The sequence below is a fragment of the Notechis scutatus genome, chromosome 3, assembly GCF_049901735.1.
Source record: "Notechis scutatus isolate UNSWTSFEM ecotype Mainland chromosome 3, rNotScu1.2, whole genome shotgun sequence".
NCBI lineage: Eukaryota > Metazoa > Chordata > Lepidosauria > Squamata > Elapidae > Notechis > Notechis scutatus.
Genome location: NC_142011.1, coordinates 2,542,239 through 2,565,090, shown reverse-complemented (window position 1 = coordinate 2,565,090; position 22,852 = coordinate 2,542,239). Strand labels below are relative to the sequence as shown.

Here is a 22,852-nt window from a genome sequence, read left to right as displayed (position 1 = left end):
CAGCCTTTTGCCCCCCAACAATCTGGTTCCTCACTTAACCAACCTCGGAAGGATGGAAGGCTGAGTCAACCTTGAGCTGGTCAGGATCGAACTCCAGACTGTAGGCAGAGTCAGCCTCCAATATGACACTCTAACCACTGTATCATCACGGCTCTTTTTAAATAACTAAGCTCAGAGAGCATCAAGGACCCCACAATTCTCCTTCCTTCCTTCCTTCCTTCCTTCCTTCCTTCCTTCCTTCCTTCCTTCCTTTCCTTCCCTTCCCTCCCCTTCCCTTCCTTCTTTTCTTCCTCCTTCCTTCCTTCCTTCCTTCCTTCCTTCCTTCCTTCCTCCCTTCCCTTCCCTTCCCTCCCCTTCCCTTCTTTTCTTCCTTCCTTCCTTCCTTCCTTCCTCCCTTCCCTTCCCTCCCTTCCTTCCCTTCCCTTCCCTTCTTCTCCTTCCTTCCTTCCTTCCTTCCTTCCTTCCTTCCTTCCTTCCTTCCTTCCTCCTTCCTTCCTTCCTTCCCTTCCCTTCCTTCCTCCCCTTCCCTTCTTTTCTTCCTCCTTCCTTCCTTCCTTCCTTCCTTCCTTCCTTCCTTCCTTCCTTCCTTCCTTCCTTCCTCCTTCCTTCCTTCCCTTCCCTCCTTCCTTCCCTTCTTCTTCTTCCTCCTTCCTTCCTTCCTTCCTTCCTCCCTTCCCTTCCCTCCCCTTCCCTTCCCTTCCTTCTTTTCTTCCTCCTTCCTTCCTTCCTTCCTTCCTTCCTTCCTTCCTTCCTCCCTTCCTTCCTTCCTCCCTTCCCTTCCCTTCCCTTCCCTCCCTTCCCTTCTTTCTTCCTCCTTCCTTCCTTCCTTCCTTCCTTCCTTCCTTCCTTCCTTCCTTCCTTCCTTCCTCCCTTCCCTTCCCTTCCTTCCCTCCCCTTCCCTTCCCTTCCCTTCCCTTCTTTTCTTCCTTCCTTCCTTCCTTCCTTCCTTCCTTCCTTCCTTCCTTCCTTCCTTCCTTCCTTCCTTCCTTCCTTCCTTCCTTCCCTTCCCTTCCCTTCCCTTCCCTTCCCTTCCCTCCCCTCCCCTTCCCTTCCCTTCCCTTCTTTTCTTCCTCCTTCCCCTCCTCCTCCCTGCAACCCTTATCCCTTCTAGCACTGACTATGTTCACTAGTTGGGTCATGAAACGTCTGCAAGAAAACAGCCAAGCTCAGAGAGCATCGAGAACCTCACAGTCCTCCTCCTCCTCCTCCTCCTCCTCCTCCTCCTCCTCCTCCTCTCTGCAATCTCCCCTCCCTTCTAGCACTGATGATGCTCCCCAGTTGGGTGACGAAACGTCTGCAGGAAAACAGCCCAAGCCCAAGGGAATTCTGGGAGTCAAAGTCCAGCGGCCTCTAAGTTGCTAAGGTGAGCGACCTTTATCTAGCATGACCGATGGGGTGGGGGCAGGGGGTGGGTGGTGTTTCCTCAGCTCAGCCTTCCTGCCTTTTTGGCCCCTCCAAATCCGAGTGCGCCTCCCCCCCCCCCAGGATCACCTATAGAACATCCGAGCTGGGAGGGACCTTGGAGGACATCTAGCCCAACCCCACCTGCCCGAGCAGGGGAGAATCTATTCCAATATACTAGGCTCCAACCTAGGATCGAACTCACAGCCTCCTGATTGTGAGGCCGGAGCTCCACCCCATGCTAGATCAAAGCCCCCCCCACCCCTCCGCTGCATTGGGGAACAAGGGGGCCAAAGCATTCCCCCAGTTTTGGGGGCGCTGCAGGAAAAGGGCGGGTGTTGCAGCTCCTCGCTCTGCAAAATTGCCCTGGCACCCAGGCCAGATGCCAGCTTGAGGCCGCGCCGGAGGGCACAGGAAGGGTGCCCTTTCCTCCCCCCCTCCACAACTTCCTGTGTTAGCAGCTGGAGCCCCACTACGAAGGAGCTCTCTCATGGTTGTGCAGCATGCAGCCTTGCCTTTGTTTACGGCAGGAGGAAACGCACCATGCACAAACACACACACACACACACAAAAAACACAAACACAGAGAGCCATGTGACCGTCCAGGACAGACCTTTCCTCCTTTCCTCCCTCCCTCCCTCCTTCCTCTCAGCACATCTGCAGAGGGGGCCCTCCCGTCCTCTGCTTTTCCTTCCCCTTCTCCTTCTCCTCTTCCTCCTCCTTTTCCTTCTCCTCCTCTCCTCTTCCTCCCTCTCCGCTTCTTTTCCTTCTCCACCATTCCTTCTCTTTCCCTCCTCCTGCTCCTCCTTCTCCTCTCCTTCTTCTTGTCCATCCCACTTCTCCTCCTCCCCTCCCCCTCCACTTCTTTTCCACAATTCCTCCTCCTCCTCCTTGTCCTCTTCCTCTTCTCGTCTCTTCTTCTTCCTCCTCCTCCTCTTCTCCCCCTCCTCCTCCTTTCCTCCTCTTTCTCCCTTCTTGTCCTCTTCCTCCTCTCCTCCTCTTCCTCTCCTTCTCCTCCTTCTCCTCCTCTTCCTCCTCCTCCTCTCCTTCTGGTCTTCCTCCTCTCCTTCTCCTTCTCCTCTTCCTCCTCCTCCTCTCCTTTTGCTCTTCCTCGTCTCCTTCTCTTCCCTCTCCTCTTCCTCCTCCTCTCCTTCCTTCCTCCTCCTCCTCTCTCTCCTTCTTTTCCTCTTCCTTCTCTCCTCCTCTTCCTCCTCTCCTTCTCCTCCTCTTCCTCTTCCTCCTCTCCTCCTCCTCCTTCCTCCTCCTCTTCCTCCTCTCCTCCTCTTCCTCCTCCTCTCCTTCTCCTCTCCCTCCTCCTCTCCTCCTTGTCCTGCTCCTCCTCTCCTTCTCGTGTCCTCCTCCTCCTCCCCTCCCCTTCTTTTCCCTCCTCCCCTGCACACACACCCCCACGGCTTCCCCTGCATGCCAGCGCCTCCTTCCTCCTCCTCTTCTGCCCTAGCCAGGCAGGTGCAGGCAGGCAGGGAGGGAGGGAGGGAGGGTCCAGCTGCCGAGCCCATCCTGGGGAGGGGGAGGGGAAGGGGAGGGCCGTCTCACCGCCCGGTAGGTCTTCTTCTGCCCAGCGTGCTTGGGGGCCTTGCCCGGCTCGGCCGAGCTCTCCACATGCATGGAGTAGATGATGTCAAAGAAGTCTTCCACCACAGCCACTCGCTTCAGCGCGATGCCCTCCAGCTCCGACAGGCCATCTGCCCCCTGGAGAGAGAGAGAGAGAGAGAGAGAGAGAGAGAGAGAGAGAGAGAGAGAGAGAGAGAGAGAGAGAGACAGGGGGGAGGGAGAGAGACAGAAAGCCAGAGGGAGAGGGAGGGAGGGAGGGAGAGGGAGGGAGAGACAGAGGGAGAGAGGTGGGGCAGGGGGGAGAGACAGAGAGACAGAGACAGACAGAGAAGGAGGGAGAGGGAGGGAGAGAGAGAGGGGAGAGAGAGAGACAGAGGGAGGAAGGGAGAGAGAGAGAGGGAGAGAGAGACAGAGGGGGAGGAGGAGGAGAGAGAGACAGAGAGGGGAGAGGGAGGGAGAGAGGGGGAGAGACAGAGAGGGAGGGAGGGAGGGAGGGAGGGAGACAGAGAGGGAAGGAGGGAGGGAGGGGAGAGAGAAAGAGACAGACAGTGGGAGGGAGGGAGAGGGAGGGAGGGAGGGAGAAAGAGGGGGAGACGGAGGAGGGAGGGAGGAGGGAGAGAGAGAGACAGAGACACAGAGACAGACAGAGAGAGGGAGGGAGGCATGGAGAGTGAGTGAGGGAGGGAGGGAGAGAGAGAAGGGGAAAGAGACAGAGACACGGAGGGAGAGAGACACATAGAGACAGAGAGAGACAGAAAGAGGGAGGAGAGAGAGAGAGAGAGAGAGAGAGAGAGAGAGAGAAGGAGACAAGCCGAGTTAGGCTCAGGAAGGGTCCACGGCAAGCAGGCGGGGGAGGCTTTGCTGCGGGACATGGCGGGCGAGGGTTGGCACGCCATCCCTCCCTCCCACTTCGTCTCCGCTCAGGTAAGAAAAGATGCCAACTAACAAAAGCCGGCTGGCTGGCTTGCTCGCAGTGACGGCTGGCAGAGATGCCCCAAAGAAAAATGGGGGTGATTTTGAACCCCCTTTTTCTTACTTATAGCAACCCCATTGAATTTTTTTTGGGGGGGGTGGAAGAGAGTGTCAGGATTCCAGCAATCGCCCTAATGAAATCATGATCCTCGAGCCAAACTTCAAAAAACTTCAAAGGATCCATTAGAGGTGACCAACTGGCCCTGCCCTGCACGAAGCCAACTCTTCCCTACCTCATTTCCAGTCCCCTGGGACCCTGTTTTCCCTCTTCCCCTCCCCCAGGTGTCTCATAAACCAGATTCTCCCATTGAGCACCTTAAGGAGTTGGGTGTCATCAATCACGTTTTCCAATTAAATATATTCGCGGGAAAAAGCGCTGGTAGTTTAGTTACAGTCTTTTCAAGATAAAAGAGTTGGAATGGACTTTCCCTTCCAAACTGCTGCACGGCTCTTCCAGATTTCCTTCGTCCCCCCACTTTTTTTTTTAAATGGCAACTACTAAAACAGGCAGAGGAATGTTTGATGAGTTGACAGAGAGATTTGCTGGGTTGGCACAGCCACACAACCACACACACCACACCTCCTTTCGGGCTGCCCGGGGATGGGTGACTCACACAACGTCCAGCTTTTTTTTTTTTCCCATTAGGCCATTTTAAATAACAACAGGCAGTCCTCGGCTTGTAACCACAACAGAGCCCGGCATTTCTGTTGCTAAGCGAGACCTGTGCCGAGTGAGTTTTTTGCCCCTCCTGTGGCAACCTTTCTTGCCACCGTTGTTAAGTGAATCTCCACCGTTGTTAAAGTCAGCAACATGGTTGTTAAGTGAATCGGGCTTCCCGCGTCGACTTTGCTTGTCGGAAGGCTGTCAAAGGGAGTGTGTGTCACGTGACTTCCTCGGGACACGGCGGCAGTCATAAGTATGGAACAGTGGCCCAAGTATCTGAATTTGGATCGCCTTCAAAGGTCGTAACTGTGAAAAATGGTCCCAAGTCGTTTTGTTTTTTTTCAGTGCCTTTGTAACTTTGAACGGACAAAGCAAAATATACACACAAGTCACACACACTGTGCTATCCAGACAGTTTAGAGTTAATGGGATTTGGGATAGTTAGTTAGGATTTGTGAGCTGTCCCCTTAAGGGAATGCATCATGGTAAATGGAGTTAAGGCATCCTGGGAAATGTAGTCCATGTCATGTGGCCACATCTATAACCCTGATTGGTCACTAAATTGACCCTTGGTGGGTCGGGGGAGGTTCCTTCACTCTTGCCTGAATCTTTTACCATGCAGCCGCTTCAATCATCATGGGAATGAGAGCAGGGGTGGGATTCTAGCAGTTCGCACCTATTCACTAGAACCGGTTGTTAACCTTCTAAGCAGTTCGGAGAACTGGTTGTTAGAAGAAATTACTGGGCTAATCCTGTAAGGAAGGCAGGAAGGAAACATTCTGGTGTTGCTTACAGAAACTGCCTCTCCGTTAACCCTTATTACATTCTTGGCAGGACTAGACTTCCTGTCTCTGGAACCTCTCTGGAGTTATTTTCCCCTACTTTGCTTGTGTGGAGGGACCATTCAAAGTTACAATGGCACTGAAAACAGTGACTTATGACCGTTTTTCACACTTACGACTGTTGCAGCATCCCCCCCAGTCACGAGAGGCCAGGCGAGGAGATGCGTGCCTCGCTGTGAGTGATGTTGAGTTGGCCACGCCCAGCCAGTCACATGACCGCCAAGCCACGCCCACCAACCAGTGGTGGTATTCGACCGGTTCTGCCCAGTTCTGGAGAGCCGGTAGCGGCGATTGAGCAGTGGAGACCGAACCGGCTCTCTTCGCTGCTCTGTGGTTGGGCCCACCCACCCAACCAGGCTCCCATACTCACTTTTATGTCCAGAATTCAAAGCGCAGCTGCTTTGCGCGGCGCACAATAGCGCCGCGCGGCAGCTGCTGCAGTGACCAGCATTGTTCAGGCTTGCAGGAGGCAAGTTGGAATGCCTCTGTGCCTGCGCAAAGTACGTGTTTGGCGCGCGCATGCACGCAAAGTGTGCACGCGCTCAAAACGCGGCCACCAAGCCACGCCCACTGAACCGGTGGCATCTTTAAGTTGAAAACCACCACTGCCACCAACTAAGCCACACCCACAGAACCGGTTGTTAAAAAATTTGAATCCCGCCCCTGGATGAGAGTTTATTATCTAATCTACACCATAATGCAGATATGCAAAGGATTGGACATTAAGAAGAACCTTGTCGTAACTGTGAGTTGATAAGGATGCCTGATGAGCCAATCAAAAAGACTTTATATGGAGGCTTTGGGGAGCTGCTCTGTCTGCTTTATATCCATCCAGAGCGTAATAAGCAGAACACACACCAATGTCAAACCTGTTGCCTTGGCACACACAAACTTCACACCTGTTTATGGGCGTGGTGGTGACCAAAGAGGGTATAGGTCAGGGATGGCTCACCTTTTCCATGTTGTGTGCCAAAAGTGTATGCGCGCATGCACCTATGGTGCAATGCGCATGTGACACCCCTGCCCCCTGCACATATGCATGTGACCCCCCTGCATGCGCAACCCCTCCCTCCCCACATGCCTCTGTGCATGCACACACAACCGCCCCGGACGCCGTATGCCTCTGCACATGCATGTGCGTCTCCCACGCGTGCGTCTCTCCCCTCACATGTGCGACAGATACCATACAATCAGCTGGCTGGTGGGGGGGTTTGCACGCGCATGCATAGTAGGGCTCTTCCAGATGACCTCTCACATGCCGGCAGAAGTAGCTCTGCGTGTCATAGGTTCGCCATCACGGGTATAGGTAGTCCTCAACTGTGATGACCCAAAGGGGTGTGGCACAAAAGCAACAAAGTCACAAAAGTAGGTAAAGTCCCTTTAATGCCTCCAACTTGCCCCCCCCCACACCCCACACCCCCGATGTCCAATTATCATCAGCTGGAGAAAAAAATACTCTCCCAAGAACCGTTTGTAAACATATAGATTATAAATAAAAGCCAACACAAACCACAAAACTGCAGCAATTAACGAGACACGCCAGGATAAGGAATTGCAGACTTCAAAAGATAATGAAACACACACAGTTGTGAGGGCGCCAGAACCCAGATAAGACTTGACAAACAAAGATAATTCATGCTTTGCTTCCAGCAAGGTGCTGTGCGCAAGCACCCTTTATATCCTGTTTTCCCAGCTGCAGCTAATGAAGGGAATCAGGGCCTTTTCCTCCCCCGTAACCCACGTTGCTCCCTTCTCCATTCCTCTCTAGGTGCCCTAGGATGAAGAGGGGATGGGCCTGGGTCTTCCTCTGAACTCCCTCTTCCTTGTTCTACCTCTTCCCTGCTCTGCCCAGCCAGACTTTGCCCTTCCCCAGTTTCCTCCACAGCCAACGGAGCCACACTCCCACTCCTGTCGGCTGTTTGTCTTCCTCCTCAGAGTCAGACTCCGATAGGGGCATGACACCTACCAGGATGTGCAGCACAATGCAGTGAGCCCTGTGCAGATCTGTACACTGGGGAAACAAAACAGCCACTTCACAACACGGGAGAACAAAACGCATCAGGACGAGATTCGGCTGTCTGTCTGCATTTAAAAGATACAGGCGGGGTGGGATTCTACTGGTTCGGCTGAACCCCCTTGCTCTGAACATCAGCTGGCAGCGACCGGTTCGCTTCGACTATCATGTGGGTCCGCCCGCCCGCCCGTCTCTGCGCTTTACCTACCTATATTGTCTCAGTTGATTAGCGTGGCACAAGCGGATTGCTGCTTCTCAGCTGTGTTGCTAGAGTGCTGTGCACACATGCGCACAAATCGCGCAATCGGCGAACCGGTTGTTAAACCTGGAGAATCCCATCCCTGGATACAGACCACTCAGGTGACCCTGATGACACAGACAAAACCTCCAGGTGGCCTCAATGACTCCTTAAAACAGTGGTCGCCAACCGGTGGGCTACGGCCCACTAGTGGGCCCTGAGAAAATTTGGGTGGTCCGCAGAGAAATGTCACCCCCAGAGCACCCCCCCCCCAAAGCAATTAATCCAGGCTGCGCAGAAACACAAGGCTGCGCCGCCTGCAGGAACGCTCCCCGCCCACTCCTCCTTACCCAGCAAACTTGCCTGCTAAATTGTTATTTTCCCTTTTTCCCGACCATCATCTGTTCTGCTGTGCCGGGAGATTTAGATTAGCTAGGAAGCAGGAAACCATTGGATTTCTTCCTTTCTAGCTCATCTTTAGATCTTCGGCTCTGCTTTTAAGCACAGCCGAACCTTCCCTAGGACTGAAGCTCCTATTTTTCAGTGCAGTGACTCAGCTAGCAGATTGCAGAAAGGTAGATCTCTAAATGATTCTGTGAGCAACTCATTCTACCTTCCTGCTTCGCCTGATTCTCGGTAAAAGTTGCTCTTTTTTTTCTTTATAAAAAATTCAATATTTACATAAATATTTATAATATTTATATACAAGCCATGCCCAGCTAGTCACATGACCAGCAGGCCACACCCACAAATTAGGCCACGCCCACAGAGCTGGTTGCTAAGAAATTGGTATCCCGCCCCTGCCTCTGGGTAGCCACCGTCAGTCAAAATTCATATGAATGGTCCCCGAGATTTAAAACGATGAGTTTGGTGGTCCCTGAGATCCAAAAGGTTGGCGACCCCTCCTCTAAAAGGATGCAAATGACCAGCTGTCCGCAAGGAGCATAATTTACAGGGGTGGGTTGCTGGGGGGGGCGGGGCTCGCAGGGGTTCGGGAGAGCCCCTAGCTAAGATTCTGTGCAGTTCGGGAGGACCCCCAAATCCTACTCCCGTCTGGCCCCGCCTACCCTGCCCCACCTCTCCCAGGTGTCACCACACGGCCTGTTTTGGATGCAGGGGAACTGCAGGGCGTGTGTGGAGGCTCCGGGAAGGTGAAAAACGGGACTCCCGGAAGTTCGGGAAGGCCGGAAATGGGCCCGTTTCTAGCTTCCAGGGAGCCTCCGGAGGCCAGGAAGAGCAAAAACACCCCCCCCCCAAACCACGATGCAAGAGGCTGACTAGGCCACGCCCACCATGGCCACGCCCACCCAGCAACCAGGCAGAGAAACCCTTTGCTAAACGTTCTGAAGCCCAGCCCTGAATATAAATCCTTCCCTTTGCCACTATTCTATCAGAGCTGGAGAAGCTTCTGGGATGAGAAGCGAAACCTCTTCAAGGAAAAAGAAGAAAATCCAGTTGCCCCTTGGGGGAAAAAAAAAAGCACCTTTGGGACAACCAGGATCTGGATGACCGAGAAGCTCCATGAACATGTATCAGGATGGGTGTTAATGCCAGCCCACTCCCCCAAAAGCAGGGAACAGACCCCCTTAAATTCCAGAAATGTCCAGGCGGGTCTCGCTAGGAATGATTTCAATAGGTTGCATCCTCCATCGCTCACTGGACGCGATGCACGTATTCCTCAAGTTGTGACCGATTTCAAAGACGGGGCGATTTAAATAAGACTGTCCGGACACAAATCCTTGGCTTAGTCCTCAATGTACGGCCGATTCCAAATGGATTTGTTTTGCGCCATTTTTATGGCTTTCCTTGCACACGCTTGCAAAGTGAGTCCCCGTTAAATCAGGGATTTAATTAATAAATCAGGAAAAGGAATTGAACCCTAGTTAAATTAAGAACGCGGCTGTTAAGGGAGATCTGGCTTCTCCATCGACTTTAAAGGGCCGCAAAAGGGGACATTGCAACCGTCATAAATAGGAGTCAGTTGTCAATCATGTAATCATAGGGGATCCTGCAATGGTCATAAGTGTGAAAAGTGGTCATCACGGTCACTTTTTGCTGTTCTAACTTTGAATGGTCACTAAATGAACTGTTGTAAGTCGAGGACTACCTGTGTTCCAATATTTGAGGGGCTCCCATGAAGAAGAGGGGGTCAAATTATTCTCCAAAGCCCCTGAAGGCAGGACAAGAAGCAACGGATGGAAACTAATCCAGGAGAGAAGCAACCTGGAATTCAGGAGGAATTTTCTAATGGTGAGAACAACCACCAGCCAGCGGAACTGCTTGCCACCAGAAGTGTTGGATGCTCCATCACTGGGGGTTTTAAAGAAGAGACTGGAGTCAACAGACATTTATTTGGAATGGTTTAGGATTAGGGTGTCCAACTTTGGCACTTTAAGCTGGATGCTGGAGAACATATTCTGTGCAGGGCCAGACTAGAGATGCGGGGAGAGCAATGTTGCACAGATAAATTTCTAAACTGTTTGTCCACTTTAGAGCATGTTGTTTTTTTTTAACGTTGGTAGTTTTAAGATGGGTGGGCTTCAAGGAGGAGGAGGAGGAAGGAGGAGGAAGAGGAGGAGGACTGTGCAATCCCTGGTGCTTTGGGTTTGTTGGTTGTCTTACAGACATTTCATGACCCAACTGGGTAACATCATCAGTGCTAGAAGGGAGTTGGGTGTGTGGAGGAGGAGGAGGAGGAGGAGGAGGAGGAGGAGGAGGAGGAGGAGGAGGACTGTGCAATCCCTGGTGCTCTGAGTTTGTTGGTTGTCTTACAGACATTTCACGACCCAACTTGGTAACATCATCAGTGCTAGAAGACAGTTGGGTGTGTGGTGGAGGTGGAGAAGGAGGAGGAGGAGGAGGAAGAAGAAAAGGAGAGGAGGAGGACTGTGCGATCCCTGGGGCTCTGAGTTTGATGGTTGTCTTACAGACATTTCATGACCCAACTTGGTAACATCATCAGTGCTAGAAGGGAGTGGGGTGTGGAAGAAGAGCGGGGGAAGGAAGAGGAGCATGGTAGAATTCTTGCAAACATTACATTATCCAACGTATCCACTCCTTAGTAGCACTGATAACGTTACCCAGTTGGGTCATGAAACGTCTGCAAGAAAGCAACCAAGCTCAGAGAGCCCCAAGGAGCCCTTACTTCTAAATTTAATAAAGAAATTAAACACCAGTGAAGATTTCCTTGCACTACCTGGTTCTCCTCTTACACCCTACCAGGCTTGACACACAGGTGGTGAGGGGAAACACAGCGATAGCCCCCTCCCCACACCTGCCTCCACCTGCCGGGCCTCCAGCCACCTGCTGTCTGGTCCTCTCTGCCACCTGAGGCTCAGACCCCTGGCAGCTGACGCCAAGGTGATTGGCTACAACAAGCCCCCTACCCACCCCCTCTGCACCAGCCAAAACCTGAAGGTTCAGGGGTCTCTGGTCTATCTTGGTTGAGCCCCCACCCCCTATAGCTTGTCACCTTCAATTCCCCCCACCCCCCTCCCAGGGATCTCCAAGGCAAAGCAGCAACATGTAGAGAAGAGCAACAAAGGTGATTAGGGGGCTGGAGGCTAAAACCTACAAAGAACAATTGCTGGAATTGGGTATGTCTTGTTTAATGAAAAGGAGGATTGGGGGGGGGGACATGATAGCAGAGTTGCAATATTTGGGGAGGGGAGGCTGACCCAAAGAAGAGGGGGTCAAATTATTCTCCAAAGCCCTGAAGGCAGGACAAGAAGCAACCGATGGAAACTCATCAAGGAGAGAAGCAACCTGGAATTAAGGAGAAATTTCATGACAGAGAGGACAATTAACCAGTGGAACTGCTTGCCACAGTGTGGGTGCTCCATCACTGGAGGTTTTCAAGAAGAGACTGGACAACCACTTGTCTGACATGGGATAGGGCTTCCTGCCTGAGCAGGGGATTGGACTAGAAGACCTCCAGGGTACCTTCCAACTCTGTTATTCTGTTAAGAGAGATCTAAGATGGATTTGATAAAGCCAGCTAGATAATTAGATAGATAGATAGATAGATAGATAGATAGATAGATAGATAGATAGATAGATAGATAGATAGATAGATAGATGGATGGATGGATGGATGGATGGATGGATGGATGGATGGATGGATGGATGGATGGATGGATAGGTGAGTGGGTGGATAGATAGAGATGATAGATAGATAGAGAGAGAGAGAGAGACAGACAGACAGACAGACTCACTCTAGAAGTTGTGGGTGCTTCAACAGTAGAGGTTTTTAAGAAGAGATTATAAAGCCACTTGTCTGAAATGTTATAGGGTTTCCTGCCTGAGCAGGGGTTGGACTAGAAGACCTCCAAGGTCCCTTCTATCTCTGTTATTCTGTTATTCAGCTGGGAGATCTTTTTTGGGGGGGGAGAGGCAATGAAAACCCTTGGGTCCCCTTAGTTTGTTTCCCCAGAGGAGCAGTGGGCCCAGGGGGTCTTCTGTAGCCCTGTGGGGGGGGAACCCCCTCAGAGGCGAAGCGGCCCCCACCTTCCAGAAAGGCGTGAAGCCCTGGCTGTGCAGCCTGGCATGGGGGGGAGGCCAGGGGGGCCTGCTTAGGGTCCTGAAAGCCCCTGCCCTGAATTAATTTTTAATATCCTTTGCCCCTTTTTAAATTTCATATATGTTTTCCAGTTTTTAATGTTTCATTTGTACCCGGCCCAGTGTCTCTTTTTGAGGGAGATGAGAGGTTTTTACATTAGAATGATAAGATTGATAGATGGGGACAGAGGATAGACAGAGACAGAGAGGCAGGTAGGCAAGGCAGGTACCGTAGGTAGGGAGAAAGAGATTAGATTGGTAAATAGGGAAAGAGAGAAATAATAGGTAGATGGGTGGCTGAGTAGATAGATGGAGAGATAAACAAATTAGATAGATTTAGATAGATAGATAGATAGATAGATAGATAGATAGATAGATAGATAGATAGATAGATAGATAACAGATAGATAGATAGATAGATAGATAGATAGATAGATAGATAGATAGATAGATAAACAAATTAGAGATATAGATAGATAAAGATAGGATTAAAGAGATAACAGATTAAAGATAGATATTAAAAAGATAGATAGATAGATAGATAGATAGATAGATAGATAGATAGATAGATAGATAGATAGATAAACAAATTAGAGATATAGATAGATACAGAGTAAAGATAGGATTAAAGAAATAACAGATTAAAGATAGATATTAAAAGATAGATAGATAGATAGATAGATAGATAGATAGATAGATAGATAAACAAATTAGAGATATAGATAGATACAGAGTAAAGATAGGATTAAAGAGATAACAGATTAAAGATAGATATTAAAAAGATAGATATAGATAGATAGATAGATAGATAGATAGATAGATAGATAGATAGATAGATAGATAGATAGACAGACAACAGATTAAAGAGATGATAGATAGGTAGATGAAAGGAAGGAAGGAAGGAAGGAAGGGAAGGGAAGGGAAGGAAGGAAGGAAGGAAGGAAGGAAGGAAGGAAGAAAGGAAGAAAGAAAGAAAGAAAGAAAGAAAGAAAGAAAGAAAGAAAGAAAGAAAGAAAGAAAGAAAGAAAGAAAGAAAGAAATGAGGTTGGTAGGGGAGGCAGGGAGGGAGAGAGAGAGCTTAGATTGGTAGGTAAGTAAGCAGAGACAGGCGGACAGAGACTGCCTGGCTGCCAGGGACGGGTGGGCAGAGGGACAAAGGTGGCACCGGCAGACAGGCACGGAGACAAGCCAGGCGGGTCCCCTTCGGGAGGCGCAGGCAGACCGACACGACACGTGTCCTTGAAAGCAACGGCGGGGGAGAGCACGTGAAGGCCCCGGTAGGCTTGCAAAGTTCTTCTTCCTCCGGGTTTCCACGAGCCGCATCGCCCGGAGCGGCTCTCCGGGGGCGGGAGAAGGGAAGCCGAGGCGGCCGCAAAGAAAAGCGGGGAGCCTGCGAGAACCTCCCCCGCCCCCCCCAGGCAGGACCGGGCTGCTTCGGGACCCCCGCCCGCAGCAGAGTTGCCAAGAGGAGCCCCTCCCCCGGGAGGGGAGAATCTGTCGGTCACCATGGCAACCAGCGCGGGGGAGAGAGAGCTAGGTAGAGACATGTCCCCCCTCCTGCTTTCCTCGGCGTGCACCTAGCAACCCCCAAACACGCCCCCCGCCAGCTGGCAGCAATGCTGGGCACGCGGGGAGGGGGCAGGGCAAGCAGAGGAGCCCCGCCCTCCAGGTAGGCGCCGCACCTGGCGCACCTGGGCCACCACCTGTCCGCCTCGCCCGCCCGGCCTCCCATGGGCTGCCTTTCCGTTTCCCTTTCCATCGGCTCTCCCCTACAGGTAGCCCTGGACTCACTACTCCAGAGTTTCATTTAGTGGCCAGAGTTACAGCGGCCTTGTCAGTCTCAGCGGCCGCTAAGGGAACCGTTCCAAAAGGAAGGCTCATTTAGTGGCCACTCAAGATTTATAGCGGCCTTCTCAGTCTGAGCGGTCGCTAAGGGAAACCCGTTCAAATGAAGGCTCGTTTAGTGGCCGCTCAGTTACAGCGGCCTTGTCAGTCTCAGCGGTCGCTAAGGGAACCGTTCGAACGAAGGCTCATTTCATGGCCACTTACAGCAGCCTTGTCAGTCTCAGTGGTCGCTAAGGGAACCGTTCCAAAGGCTCGTTTAGTGACCGCTCAGTTACAGCGGCCTTGTCAGTCTGAGCGGTCGCTAAGTGAACTGTTCCAAAACAAAGGCTCGTTTAGTGACTGCTTGGAGTTACAAGGCCGCTGTGGGGAAAAAATAGAGACTTAGGATCATTGTTCACGCTTGCGACTCTTGGTCACCTGATCAGAATTCAGAGGTTTGGCGACTGACTCACATTTGTGACTGTCGCGATGTCCTGGGGGTGTCACGTGATTCCCTTTTGCGACCCCCTGACAATGCAAAGTCCGTGGGGAAGCCAGATTCATTTAACCATGGGATGACTAATGTAACAGCTGTGGTGATTCCCTTAACGATGGTGGCAAAGTCCTTACAGTGGGGCAAAACTCACTTAACAACCGTCTTGCTTAGCGAAGGAAACTCGGGACTCAGTTGTCGTCGTAAATTGAGGACTGCCTGTATTTGAACATTGTACAGTTTGGATGATCCAAACTGTACAATGGATTACAGCTGGTCCTTGACTTACAAATATTCGCTTAGTGACCGTTCAAAGTCACAACAGCACTGAGCTGAAAAAAAGTGACTTTTATTCACACTTATGACTATTATATCCTCGCATTTATGACGGCTGAAGCGTCCCAATGTCCAGTAATCACAATTTGCAACCTTCCCAGCCAGCTTCTGACCAGCGGAGTCCCTGGAGGAACCCAAATTTGCTTCAGGATGGGCTGACTCACTTAACAACTAGTGATTCGCTTTAACAACCCTTGCAAAGAAAAAGGAAAAGGAAGGCGATCAAAGCCGAAGTGACTCTTTTAGCAATCTCCTTGCTTAGGAATAGAAATTCTCCCAACTGTGGTTGTGTGTCGGGTGTATGTGTGAATGGTGCACAAAAGAAACTTTCCCGGGAGGGGGGAATTGGGGGGGGGGATTTTGGTCCCATCTGATTTGACTCTCTCACTGCAGAGTCCCGGGATGGAATATCTAAAATCCAGACTTCCTTTGTCCTCTCCAGCAAAGAGTAATCCCATTAACCGGGTTTAATGAGTCTGCTTGAAATTAAATTAAATGTATTTCCATCCTTTGCCTTTCTCCCTTCCTGGGTCCTTGAACCCCACAACAGCCCTCCCTGCTTTCTGTCTGAAGACACCTACGGCTCTGAGGGCAAAAGAGGGTATTATAGTTTCATCCCTCGTCGGAGAATACCCCATAATAACCCATCCAAATTCAAGGGTCTCCATGGAGATGCCTTTCTATGCAATCAGGGGTGTCCACAGATATGGTTAAAAACAAAAACAAAAGACAAGATGGTGGCCAGGACAGTAAAATTTAAAATCCGCCTGGTTGTTGTTTTTTTTAATGAGAATTGCCCGTAAAATGGCAGTTTGGCCTAGTGGTTAAGGTGCTGGCCTGTAACCTAGGAGACGGTGAGTTCTAGTCCCACCTCAGCCATGAAAGCCGGCTGGATGACTTTGGGCCAATCACCAGGAGATTGTGAGTTCTAGTCCCGCCTTAGGCATGAAAGCCGGCTGGATGACTTTGGGCCAATCCCCAGGAGACTGTGAGTTCTAGTCCCGCCTTAGGCATGAAAGCCGACTGGATGACTTTGGGCCAATCCCCAGGAGACTGTGAGTTCTAGTCCCGCCTTAGGCATGAAAGGCAGCTGGGTGACTTTGGGCCAATCGCCAGGCAACAGTGAGTTCTAGTCCTGCCTTAGGCATGAAAGGCAGCTGGGTGACTTTGGGCCAATCGCCAGGCAACAGTGAGTTCTAGTCCCACCTCAGCCATGAAAGCCGGCTGGATGACTTTGGGCCAATCCCCAGGAGACTGTGAGTTCTAGTCCCGCCTTAGGCATGAAAGCCGGCTGGATGACTTTGGGCCAATCCCCAGGAGACTGTGAGTTCTAGTCCCGCCTTAGGCATGAAAGCCGACTGGATGACTTTGGGCCAATCCCCAGGAGACTGTGAGTTCTAGTCCCGCCTTAGGCATGAAAGGCAGCTGGGTGACTTTGGGCCAATCGCCAGGCAACAGTGAGTTCTAGACCTGCCTTAGGCATGAAAGGCAGCTGGGTGACTTTGGGCCAATCGCCAGGCAACAGTGAGTTCTAGACCTGCCTTAGGCATGAAAGGCAGCTGGGTGACTTTGGGCCAATCACCAGGAGACGGGGAGTTCTAGTCCCGCCTTAGGCATGAAAGCCATCTGGGTGACTTTGGGCCAATCACCAGGAGGCGGGGAGTTCTAGTCCCGCCTTAGGCATGAAAGCCAACTGGGTGACTTTGGGCCAATCACCAGGAGCGGGAGTTCTAGTCCCGCCTTAGGCATGAAAGGCAGCTGGGTGACTTTGGGCCAATCGCCAGGCAACAGTGAGTTCTAGTCCTGCCTTAGGCATGAAAGCCAGCTGGGTGACTTTGGGCCAATTACCAGGAGACTGTGAGTTCTAGTCCCGCCTTAGGCATGAAAGCTGGCTGGGTGACTTTGGGCCAATCCCCAGGAGACTGTGAGTTCTAGTCCCGCCTTAGGCATGAAAGCCGGCTGGATGACTTTGGGCCAATCCCCAGGAGACTGTGAGTTCTAGTCCCGCCTTAGGCATGAAAGCCGGCTGGATGACTTTGGGCCAATCCCCAGGAGACTGTGAGTTCTAGTCCCGCCTTAGGCATGAAAGCCGGCTGGATGACTTTGGGCCAATCCCCAGGAGACTGTGAGTTCTAGTCCTGCCTTAGGCATGAAAGCCGGCTGGATGACTTTGGGCCAATCCCCAGGAGACTGTGAGTTCTAGTCCCGCCTTAGGCATGAAAGCTGGCTGGGTGACTTTGGGCCAATCACCAGGAGACGGTGAGTTCTAGTCTCATTTTAGGACGAAAGGCAGCTGGGTGACTTTGGGCCAATCCCCAGGAGACGGTGAGTTCTAGTCCTGCCTTAGGCATGAAAGGCAGCTGGGTGACTTTGGGCCAATCACCAGGAGACGGTGAGTTCTAGACCTGCCTTAGGCATGAAAGGCAGCTGGGTGACTTTGGGCCAATCGCCAGGCAACAGTGAGTTCTAGTCCCACCTTAGGCATGAAAGGCAGCTGGGTGACTTTGGGCCAATCACCAGGAGACGGTGAGTTCTAGACCTGCCTTAGGCATGAAGGCAGCTGGGTGACTTTGGGCCAATCGCCCGGAGAGGCGTGAGTTCTAGTCCCACCTTAGGCATGAAAGGCAGCTGGGTGACTTGGGCCAATCGCCCGGAGACGGTGAGTTCACCTGCCTTAGGAGACTGGGGTGGGATCGTTCTAGACCTGCCTTAGGCATGAAAGGCAGCTGGGTGACTTTGGGCCAATCGCCCGGAGACGGTGAGTTCTAGTCCCGCCTTAGGCATGAAAGGCAGCTGGGTGACTTTGGGCCAATCGCCGAGACGGTGAGTTCTAGTCCCCCTTAGGCATGAAAGGCAGCTGGGTGACTTTGGGCCAATCACCAGGAGACGGTGAGTTCTAGTCCCACCTTAGGCATGAAAGGCAGCTGGGTGACTTTGGGCCAATCACCAGGAGACGGTGAGTTCTAGACCTGCCTTAGGCATGAAAGGCAGCTGGGTGACTTTGGGCCAATCACCAGGAGACGGTGAGTTCTAGACCTGCCTTAGGCATGAAAGGCAGCTGGGTGACTTTGGGCCAATCGCCCGGAGACGGTGAGTTCTAGTCCCACCTTAGGCATGAAAGGCAGCTGGGTGACTTTGGGCCAATCGCCCGAGACGGTGAGTTCTAGTCCCACCTTAGGCATGAAAGGCAGCTGGGTGACTTTGGGCCAATCACCAGGAGACGGTGAGTTCTAGTCCCACCTTAGGCATGAAAGGCAGCTGGGTGACTTTGGGCCAATCGCCCGGAGACGGTGAGTTCTAGACCTGCCTTAGGCATGAAAGGCAGCTGGGTGACTTTGGGCCAATCACCAGGAGACGGTGAGTTCTAGACCTGCCTTAGGCATGAAAGGCAGCTGGGTGACTTTGGGCCAATCACCAGGAGACGGTGAGTTCTAGACCTGCCTTAGGCATGAAAGCTGGCTGGGTGACTTTGGGCCAGTCACCAGGAGACGGTGAGTTCTAGTCTCATTTTAGGACGAAAGGCAGCTGGGTGACTTTGGGCCAATCACCAGGAGACGGTGAGTTCTAGACCCGCCTTAGGCATGAAAGGCAGCTGGGTGACTTTGGGCCAATCGCCAGGCAACAGTGAGTTCTAGTCCCGTGTTAGGCATGAAAATTAGCTGGGTGACTTTGACCAGTCATCCTCTCTCAGCCCAGCCCACCTCACAGGGTTGTTATTCTGGGGGGAAATAGAAGGATGAAAAAGAATTACATCTATTTGCTGCTTTGTTATGTATGAAAACAATAAAGAGGGGATTTTTAACAAGTCGAATAAAGAATAAATTAAAAAAAAACACAGGAAAAAGTTTCAAACTATATAAACCATTTTGTTTGGTTCACTCTATTACAGGGTTTGGGCTGTTTTCCATATTTATGTCAACGTACTAAATTCTGAAAGGTAAAGTCTTACAACATTCATCTTTACTTTTTTTAATCAAATCCAACTTTCTTCTGCTCTTTGCCAGTTCTCTTACTTGCTTTCTTTTAATGAAATCTACATCTTTAAAACTTCTTACATGATATGGGAATTATTTTATCAATGGCTAGAGAATAAATATGGAAATTAGAAACAAAAGAAGACTAGCAAAAATAGTAAGCCAGTGAATGAGAATCAAATATGCTAAGATAGGGATTGTTATAATAATCAGATATGTTATGAATAATAGTAAGAGTAAGAACAGAGTATTAATACCTTAGTGATGAATATGCATTGATTGTAATTGTTATTGAACAAAGTATTTGTACTTAGATGACACTGTTTAAATGGAAGATGAATTGTTTGTACAAAATAAAATAAAAACACTTTATTAAAAAAAATTTCTTGGCTTTCTTCCTCTTTACCTTCACAAAATATATCCAATCTATATCCATCCTTTAAGGTTCCTCACGCAGGCCAGCCTTCTTGTAAGACACCACATATGGATTTATTTAGAAAATTTGCACACCTGCGCATCTAAAGAACACAACTCGGAGCGCAACTCACCACAAAAATGAAAACCGGGTACTAATCCTTCTTGGATACATCCATACGAACCAACCCTTGGCTCCTACTTAGTGGCGCCCAGATGAATCAGCCATCAACAGGCACATAGAGATGGAATAAGGTCTACACGTCATTCAGAAGAGAAAAGCAAAGATCAAAACACCATCTCACCCAGCGATCAACATCCAGATTAACACCCAGATTAACACTAGACCCACAACCAATCCTAAACGACACTCCATTCAAGGAACCACCAACGCAGACAAACAAAACAAGGAGACAAAGAGTAAACAACAGCCTAATCAAGGAACTATCAGCAACCCTATAAAATTTCTAAATAAATGTCTAAATAAGTGTATAAATGAGAGCAAACCCTCCTTCCAGCATTGATGATATTCCCTAGTTGGGTCATGAAATGTCTGCAAGGAAACCAAGCTCAGAGAGCACCAAGGACCCCACAGTCCTCCTCCTCCTCCTGCTCCTCCTCCTCCTCTTCGCAGTCCACCCACCTTACAACTGCTGAAAAACCCTAAAGCTCCAAAGTGGGCAAACTCTTTATCTCTGCAACCTATCGTAATTTCTACTCCGACCGTGCACAAAAAATGTTCTCCCCTCCAGCATCACAAGACACCCCCCAATTCCCCAAGCTAAGAGCCCCTCCTGAAAAGCCCCCACCCTTCATATACAGGACCTCACTGTCTCCCCCTTCCCCCTTCCCAACACCCAGTGCAAAACGACACACACACACACCCCGACATTTTACTTGGGTGTGTGTGTGTGTGTGCAATATATTGGTAAGGGGAATGGGTGCCCCCTCCCAACATGGACCACAGGAGACGGCAAGGGAGGTTTTGGCGGTGATGCCACTCCCCTCCCAGCTAGCAGGGCTTCCGGGGGTGGGGGGCACAGATGGCGAAACCCCCTTGGGAACAGAGAACCAACTTGAAGAGGGCTGGGAAGGGAGGTCCTAATAAGGTTAAGGCTGGGGGGTGGGGGGGTGGGTGAGAAGGGGCTGGGGCCTTCCCCCTCGGTGGCCTCTGCACTTTCGGTCTGCCGCTATCAATGGGCCCTTCTGGCTGCAGGCAACGGGGCTGAGAGCAGCTCGATCTCCACTTCCTGTCTCCGCGAGAGATCTCTTCCTGCCAGCTTCCCAGCCACCTGGCTTTTTCTGACCGCATTTGAAACGTCCACTCCTCCGCCGGGAGGGCAAGGAAGCAAACCTCTTTCTCTCCCCGCACCCCCCCACCCCAGAATGGTGCTTGGGCTGGGCACCAGCACTGGCATCCTGGCAGAATGTAGAACAGCAGCGTTGGAAGGGACCTTAAGAGGTCTTCTAGTCCAGCCCCCTGCTCAGGCAGGACAGACCCTGACAGATTTATAGAATAACAAAGAGTTGGAAGGGACCTTGAGAGGTCTTCTAGTTCAACCCCCTGCCCAAGCAGGAGACCCTGACAGAATTACAGAATAACAAGGGCTGGAAGGGACCTTAGGAGGTCCTCTAGTATAGGGTCTCCTACTTGAACAGGGAGGTTGGACTAGAAGACCTCCAGGGTCCCTTCCACAGCGGTGTTATTCTGTCATTCAGTCTTTACAGTTAGTTGTCATCATCTCACTAAATATTCCTTTTCCATAAAAATAACATATAGTTCTTGGCACTTTGAACACCTGTGGACTTCCAGAATTTCTTCCTCCCCCTTTCCTTCCTTCCTTCCTTCCTTCCTTCCTTCCTTCCTTCCTTCCTTCCTTCCCTTCCTTCCCTTTTTCCTTCCTTCCTTCCTTTTCTTTCTCTTTGTCTTTTCTTCTTTCCTTTTTTTCTTCTCCTTCCTTCTTTCCTTCCTTCCTTCCTTCCTCCCTTCCCTTTGTTTCCTTCCTTCCTTCACTTTCCGTTTTCTTTTTTTCCTTCCCTTTTCCTTCCTTCCCTTTTTCTCTCTCTCTGTCTTTTTCTCTTTCTTTTCTTCCTTCCTTCCTTCTTATACCTAACTCAAAGCCGTGCCTCCCTGGCTGGGGAGTTCTGGGAGTTGAAGTCCACAGGCCTTTTCAAGGTGCTCCTCTGGCTTCGCATCCTCGTGAACATCCACCCACCCATCCATCCAGGACCAGAGGAGGGGAGGGCCGTCCCCTGTGTCATGACATCATCGCGGAAATGATTCCAATTGTGTAATTGGCCTGACGACATCATTGCAATCCAGGGGGACGCCCCCGCTGGGGCTCCCACTAGACCTCTCCGACTGATGCAATTTGGCCATTATTCCTCCCCCAAGCAGAACAACACCTGAGGCCTCCCCCCACAGTCCCCTGCTCTGCCCAGCCCTGGGGCCTCCCTTGACCTCTACATTCCCCCTCCCCACTGCCCTCCTTCACTGACATGAGCCAGCCCTGGAAAGGAGGGAGGGGGTATCTGGCCCCAATACCAGCCCCTCCCTCGTTTTTTTCAAGCCATCAAAATCCACAGGAGACAAGCAGAGATTGAAGTCCTGGCCAGGATTTGGGGGCTGTTGAATTTGCAAATGAAAAGGCTCAGCTGAGGAGGAGATCTGGGGTTGATCCTGGCCCCCAGAGGGCACTTCCGGCACAAAACCAGATAAATGTGGCCCCGTACCCTTCCCCCTGGCTCTCCCGGTCATTCTGGGGTAGTCATTGGGGAGGGGGAGGTATGGCATGCTTTGGCCAAGGGCATCCCTGACCCTGTAACTGCCTTGGGTGCCTGCCCACTGCCCACTTTCCGAGGGTGCCAGCTTTGATCTGCCTGGTATTTCTCTTGAAAACCTCTTCCCCCCTTATTTATGGACCAGGCTGGGTTTTCTTTTAAGGTTTGAAAGAGGAGGGGGAAACTGGAATCTTCTTGTGTGAAAAGACATGAGAAGGAAGGAAGAAGGAAAGAAAGGAAGAGAAGACGACATTGGGAAGGATATCGAGAAAAGGGAATTGAAGGGAAAGGAAAGGAAATGTAGAAAAAAAGAAAGGAAAGGAAGAAGGAAAGGAAGGAAAGGAAATAGAGAAAAAGGAAACAAAATAGAGAAGAAAAGGAAATAGAGAAGGCAAGGAAATAGACAACAATGAAGAAAGGAAATAGAGAAAAAGGAAAGAAAAGAGAAGAAGGAAAGGAAACAGAAGAAGGAAAGGAAATAGACAATGAAAGGATAGGAAAGGAAGAGAATGAAAGGAAAGGAAATAGAGAAAAAGGAAATAGAGAAGAAGGAAAGGAAATGGAGAAGAAGGAAGAAATGGAGAAGGAAAGGAAAGGAAATAGAGAAGGAAAGGAAATAGAGAAAAAGGAAAGAAAAGAGAAGGAAAGGAAATAAACAATGAAAGGAAAGGAAAGGAAGAGAATGAAAGGAAAGGAAATAGAGAAGAAAGAAGGGAAATAGAGAAGAAGGAAAGGAAATAGAGAAGGAAAGGAAACAGAGAAGAAGGAAA

At 50.7% G+C, this 22,852-nt stretch overlaps 1 protein-coding gene across 1 annotated transcript in view; it reads right to left on the bottom strand.

Moving 5' to 3' along the window:
• NOL4L (nucleolar protein 4 like) overlaps positions 1-22,852 on the bottom strand; it is a 142,688-nt gene that overhangs the window by 92,620 nt on the left and 27,216 nt on the right. Inside the window, 1 exon segment of the mRNA XM_087962334.1 lies at positions 2,956-3,111. Within this exon segment, the coding sequence (XP_087818460.1) occupies positions 2,956-3,111 (156 nt within the window).